A 6,807-nucleotide genomic window follows, 5' to 3' on the forward strand; every position below is an offset into this window, starting at 1 on the left:
CTGCCTGTCTCCTCCCCAGGGTCGCCCGGGACCGGGAGTCCCCCACCCCCACCCCGAAGCGCCCGCCTCGGCCTGCGCCCCGCGGGGCCCACCGCGCGCAGCTCGATGGAGAGTCGGCCCCCGGGCCCCTGCGCGGCCGGCGACCCCGGCCTGGCCGGCCCTCGCTGACTGCTCGCCTTCGGCGTTTGTCCACCACCTGGGCCTTGTCTCCTAGGTCAGTGGAGTTGTGTGTGGTTCGCAGGAAATGGAAGAAAAGGAGCGATGTGACCGATTCCGCCGGGTCCGCTTGCTTTCAGGCCTGGTTGGCATGTAGAGGGGACAACACAGCCGGCAGATCGTGCTTTTCGGAGAGGAGACGGTGAGAAAAGAGAAACCAAGTCTCAGCTTTTCTATGATTTTTTTTTTTTTTTCGTAACTCTGCATTTTGGCAGTGGCAGCGAAATAAACTAATCCAAGAGTTATTTTTTTTTCTATTGAGGAACGAGAAGTGGAATTTTTTTTTTCTCTCTTCCTTTTGATTCCAACCGTTTCTCCCAGTGAGAAAGCATAAATCGTGGACACTCGAGAATAATAAGGTGGACCTCAGGAACCCCGAGAGAAAAAAAAGCCTGAGAAGATTACGTTCTTCCTCGAGAGGGAAGGGTGGGGTGTGTTCAGCCCTGTCTGGATCCTACAGGGAGAAACAAAAACATGAGTTGCATGCCATGGAAAGGAGACAAGGCCAAATCGGAATCGTTGGAGCTGCCCCAGGCAGCACCCCCACAGATCTACCATGAGAAACAGCGCAGGGAGCTCTGTGCCCTCCATGCCCTCAACAACGTCTTCCAGGACGCCAACGCCTTCACTCGGGAAGCCCTGCAAGAGATTTTCCAGAGGTAGGGGGTCCCTTCTGCTTGGCCTCTTAACACTTCACGTTTCAGTATTACAGTGGGTGGGCCAGGATGGATTGATCAATCGATCGATCTCTCTCTCTCACCCCCACCCCCACCCCAAGCAGGTGTTACTAACAGCCAGGTGATGTTGGCAGCTCTGAGGGTCAGAGGGATGGGAACGGTGGGAAGTCACGATTTTTTTGAGCTGTGGGTTAAGGAGCCCGGATGGGGTGATGCTAATGGAAAAGGGGATGTTTTGAGTCCGGCAGTTGATCTGAAGGAGAAAGTCAGGCAGATTTACAGTCTGGAAGCTGGATGGAAGGTCACACTATGCGTTGGAATCTACTGCATGGCTGTGGGCTTTGTGCTGGCCGCAGTGTCGGGCCCAGCTTTACTTCCAGGCTGGCAGTCCGTGGAATCTATCATAGGTCTTGTTATGGCTGTTGTACAAATGAAGACGGGAACCAGAGAAGTGAAGCAGTTTTCCCAAGGCGGCATACATAGTAAGGGGTAGAGTCAGGGTTATGTATATGCTGGTTTGTATGTGTACTTTTGACCATTATGTGGTAAGGGGAGATTAGATACTGTACTTGCTTGGATACCAATGTTCCGAGGTGGAATGGGGGTCTCCACTATGAAGTGCTCACGTTTCTGGGAGGCCACGTGCTGGTCTTGTGCTTTTTGTCCCTTGTTTTGGGTAAGCTGCTCAACATGCCATTTACTGCCTCTGTTTTATGGGATAGAAAAAGGAAGGTCAAATGCCTTGAACAAATGGTCAAAGTAGCAAAGCTGTGATTTAAAAACATCTCCAGATCCTCCTCTCCTTTTTACTTTGCTCTCTTTATCCACTAGAAAGCCAGCTGCCACCCCACAGTTTGGCTATAAATTCAGCTTTCCCTCCTCTGCTTTTACTTTGAAAAATTCTTTATCAGAGGTTTGAGAATTCATCCTGCAGCTGCTGGATGGACACAGCAGCGTGTCTGCGTTCTTTAGCTACAGAGTCTGAGGTGAGCTCGTCTGATCATTCCAGCTAGATGGGGTTGACCCTCCCGGTGGTGCATGGTGCATGCTGGCTGTTCCCAAGACTCTTGGTTTCCTTCTCTGGGAGATGAAGCGATTGTCCCACAGAGACTACCTGCATCACCGTAGGGAGCCACCTGTGAAGTGGGTGCTGTGTGAAGCACAGGTGTGGCCCATTTCCCCTGCAGGACCTGAGGGCCTTTTCCTGGGGGGGGGGGGATGTGAATCCCGCTGTGCTGGCAAAACTGTTGTGGGAGCAGTTATTTTCCAGTGGCAGTAATTGAAGTGGTGCTGTGGCAGGGCTTGTGTGTCCTGTGGGTCACGGCCATCAGCAGGCTAGTCAGTCGAATTAACTAAAGCCCTTCAGGAAATGAGGCCCTTGGAAGCGAGAGAATTTGTCTCTGATAATGAAATCCTGTGGCTGAAAAGGAGTGAGAAGGAACACTAGGTCCATTAAAAGACTTTGTCTTGGTGAGCCGTTAATAGGTTTTTCTTCTACTGATGGGGTGTTTGGAAATTATTTCCTAATCTGAGACCAGGAGAAAGGACAGACTCACAACAAGGACCCGAGGGAGCTTTGTCATAGGCTGCAGCCTTGCAGCAGCCCTCTGTCAAAGATCACTCCCTCTTCCTGCATTTGATGTTGAAGGAAGCTGGGATTTGGCCCCTGATCTGACAGGAATAATCGTGACACCCCATGCTCCTTAGGAGCACTTCTGTGCGGGGCACTTTCTGAGCACTTTCCCGTTTTCCAGATGAGGAAGTCGTGACACACAAAGCAGGTGGTGGCAGGATATGGGTCGCAGCTTCGCGACCCTAGCGCTTGCCCCTCTCTGGGCTCCACAGCTTCCTGAGCTTGGAAAAGGCTGGTCAGAACTCTTTGACCAACCTTAGCTGCTTATCTTGCTAAAAAGAGTTGGGTGCGGGACTGAAGATCTGGGTTCTGGTCACAGAACTTTTTCAGTAGTCTTTCGGCCTGTTTTTCCTGGATGAAAGAATGCTAAATATTTGCTAAACACCCACATGGAACCAGGAGCCTGTTCCTGGCTTGTAAAAGCTTGAGCAAATTGTTTGGGTTTCCTCAAGGCCCTACCCGTAAAGTATAAAAATCCCCTGAAAGGAGAAAAATCCCCCTGAAAGTAGAAGCAAACATGTATGTAAGGGATAGCGTCTGCCCCCGGAGGTGGAATTCTAGGGAGTGTTGTGTATGAACAGAGCAAAAAGCAAAGGGAGAAGAGGTGAGGAGAGAAAATGGAATTTTTTAAACAAACATTTCCTGGCCACCTCCACTGTGCCAAACACTGCCAGGCTCTGCAGGGAAAACCAACTGAACAGGACCTAGTCCCAGAGAAGTGCATCTGAGGGGTGTGTATGTGCTGGGCCTTGAGGACTGAGTTAAGTGTTGTTAGAACCCCAAGCCCCAGCTGTTCGACTCCTAGTGGTCTCATAGGATGTTGCATCTGATCTTTATGGACGTGGACAGCCACACCTTTTCCACCAAGAAGTGGCCTGCTGGCTGTGAACTGCTGACCTTCCCCTTAGCAGCAGAGCACATCACACCGTGCCACCAGAGCTGCTTCTCAGTGTAATTGGAGCTGTGAAATTTGGAGTTGTTTTAGAAGTGGAAAAACAATCTGTTTGGATTATAACAGAAAGAAGAGTAGGTTTAAAGAGATAAATTTTAATTCACATAGCTAAAGTTGAGTGACTTTATAAAAATATAATTGATAAATGATTGGAATGGGAGAAAAATGCTGATTTTTGTGCTACTTATTAAAGGGAACTTTTTTCTAGCTGTTGAATGGCAGCTAGGTTTAAAAAAAAAATAGCCAGGAGAAATAGAAAAGCAGGGTGGGGTTTCAGTACAGTTGTGGGGATGGGATGACTCATGGTTGGAGTGGAAAGGAATAGAAACTCCGAGAAGGAAGCCAGGGGATCTGGCAGCAAAAGAGGGAAGAGAAAAGTCAGATGTGACAGTGGGTTTGAATAATGTCCACATCTGCAGTGAAAGCAGAGAGGCCATTCAGTTGGAATTGGATGTGTTTTCAGCTCATGGAACTGAAGAAAAGACCAGAGACACTGGGGCAGGTGTCACCAGCGTGCTATGTGTATGCCCACTGGCGTCGGGTCAGTTCTGACTTCGTGACCCTGTAGGACTGCGGGCAGTTGCCCCACAGGGTTCCGATGGTTCTTCCCTGTACAGACTGCTACAGTAACAGCAGAGTGCTGACCCACTGCCACCAGGGATGCCTGGGATAAAATGAACAAGATCACTTCTTTTCCATTCACATTCATGGTGCGGAGGTTAGGCGCTCAGCTCCCATGCAGAAGGTTGCTGGTTCCAATTCCATTGATGCTGTCCCCACTCCGAGGAACAGTGATGTGGCCCTCTGCGTCCATAAAGGTGACAGCCTTCAAAACCTCAGGACTGTTCTTGTCGGGCTTGTGGGGTCACTATGAGGCATAACCGGTGTGTTTGTTTTAGTTAGAAATCTATCTTTTGAAGGTGAAAGGCATTGAAGGGAAGTGCTGGTCACAGCAGTTTTGTTAGGCTGCCTTGGAAGTTCTGAGGCCCCAGACATCTTCACTAGACTCATCCCAATTTTTCAGTGCTCAGTGTTCTTCTAACCAAGTATCTGTTTCTCTCACAAATAAAGAGCTATTACTATCTAACTTGAAGTGCTCACTTTGGCAGCACATATACTAAAATTGGAAAGATACAGAGAAGATTAGCATGGCCGCTGCTCAAGGATGACATGCAAAGTTGTGAAGTGTTCCCTTTAAAAAAAAATATATATATATATTTATATGAAAATTAGCTTACTACCAAGCTAATTTGGGGAGAAAAATTGAATTAGTGTGGGAAAGAACAAGTGCTTGTGATGTTAGTCGATCGCCATCAGTCTGCTGCAGAAGGGACGTCTGGCCTCCTCATTAAAAGGTCCCTGAGTAGGTAGACAGGTGGTGCAGTGGGAGCTGTCCCCCATTCAGGGTCGGGTGCCCAGCTTCAGTTCCCGCCCAGTGCCTCCCTGCACAGCCACCACAGTCCTGTCAGTGAAGGCTTGTGTGTTTTTGTGCCACTGACCATATTTCAACAGAGCTTCCAAACAGAGCCTGGGAAGAACTCGTGAAAACTCTGTGAGTTTCAGCTGCCTGGTCCCGAGCTGATCTGGAGATGTGTAAGAACCCGTAGGGCCTCCTTTCACCGTGTGTTGGGTCAGTGTGAGTCAAACTGACGCGAAGGCATCTTGAGCACAACAGTGAGCACGCGTTGCCAGCCAGCTGGTTTCCACTCATTGCACCTTCATTCACCTGGTGGTCAGCATCACAACTGGCAGGAGACTGCACGTTATTCTCTCCGCTGGGAGAGGCCAGAGCAGCTAGCTGTAGGGCACACTCCCAGAGCTCCTTAATGAGCAGGTAGAGAGGGCCAGATTAAAAGGTGTTTGTAAACTGAGAAAAGGTGTGGTGGAGTGTTAGCCTCCAGATGTGTGTGCTCTCGGCACAACGGTGGTGGTGGTGGTAGTGGTAGGCAAGTAGCAGCAGAGGCTCCCAGGGCGCCCTGAGCTGTGAAACTTGCGTCATGTCTGTTAACCAGGGCCTGGAAAGGCTTCATTCTGCTTCATTCTGGCTTGACCTGTTGCTGAGAATTTGCCTTTTACCCTAGCTGTCCTGAGAATTACCTTGGGAGACTTAAAATGGATTTTGGTTCAGTGCTTATGTGAGGAAAGGCATGTTCACAGCAAGGAGCTGAACCAGAATGAGCCCTGATCGTAACACGTTTCAGAATATATCCAGAAGCTCTGAGCCATATGTCCCTATTTTTTTTTTATGTCCCTATTTTTTAATGACACAATCTTTTAAGCCTAATTAAAAAAGAATATCATAATGTAGAGGGAAACTTGGCAAAATGTCTCCTCATCTCCTTTCATAAGGAAATACATCTAAACAGTCACCTTAGTCAGACAGTGGTGACCATGAGAGTGGATCACCACCTTCCAGGGGGCATCCACCTCCCTGCGGGTGTCCACCTCCCTGTGAGTGTAGGCATCAGCGGAGACCCAGACTGGAGCCCCTTTTCTCACTTTTACATCATTTCTCATCTCAGGGTTCCAGCATCTGACTGTAGTGACAAAACAACGATCCTAACAGTGCAGAATTTGTGTGTGATTAAGGCAGCTCTGTAAACAGGAGTTCCAGGGAATCCCCAAGAGAGCCTCTGTCAGAATAGCATTCCACGGAATTCAGTGGACCAAACGAGAGCATTGAAATATCGAGGAAACGGCCGAGTCTGGTTTCCCCAGCTCTGTGACTTGAAGTTGTAGTTGCTTCCTTGGACTCCCACTTATTACTTACAATATTGGGTTAATAGCTTGGATGAGATTGCTGGGAGAATTTAAATGATAAAGCCTAACAAGTTGCTGCCACGGTGGACACTTGATAAATGTTTACATCTGAGGAGATCTGGAAGTGTATTTACACTAATTGAAACCACCTCTTTGTTTTTTTTATAATTTTTTTATTACTTTTAATGAAAATTTAGAGATTTTGGATTTCCATTCAGTCATTTTTGCACTTTTCTCCGTGCCCACCCTTACCCCTAGGACCTTCTTTGAAAAGTAAAAGTTCCCCCATTGTTTTAGAATCTCTCCCCGCCAGGTCCACTACAGTATGCGGCCTTCACTCTGGACTCCTGTCATGACAATAATACCTAATCCCATATGTCACCGACCACCCGACCACGGTCGTGACAAGAAACTCAAGGGGTTTCTTGGTGAAGAGCAGGTGAGGGACGAAGTCGGCGAAAATGAGAGTCTGCACACCAGGATGATGTAGAGAGCTCTGATTTATTATGCTAAAAGCTTGCTTTTTATACATTTAAACTTGTTTAAACTTGACTTATAGCCAACATTTT

The 6,807-nt window shown here is 48.3% G+C and overlaps 1 protein-coding gene across 1 annotated transcript in view; it reads left to right on the forward strand.

Moving 5' to 3' along the window:
* Nucleotides 1-405: 405 nt before the first annotated feature.
* Nucleotides 406-6,807, forward strand: part of JOSD1 (Josephin domain containing 1) — a 12,885-nt gene continuing 6,483 nt past the window's right edge. Inside the window, exon 1 of the mRNA XM_006890116.1 lies at nucleotides 406-875. Within this exon, the coding sequence (XP_006890178.1) occupies nucleotides 691-875 (185 nt within the window). The 5' untranslated portion in view covers nucleotides 406-690. The remainder of the gene's footprint in view (nucleotides 876-6,807) is intronic.

This window comes from Elephantulus edwardii, unplaced genomic scaffold (genome assembly GCF_000299155.1).
Source record: "Elephantulus edwardii isolate Elephantulus edwardi_28Jun2011 unplaced genomic scaffold, EleEdw1.0 scaffold00086, whole genome shotgun sequence".
Taxonomy (NCBI): Eukaryota; Metazoa; Chordata; class Mammalia; order Macroscelidea; family Macroscelididae; genus Elephantulus; species Elephantulus edwardii.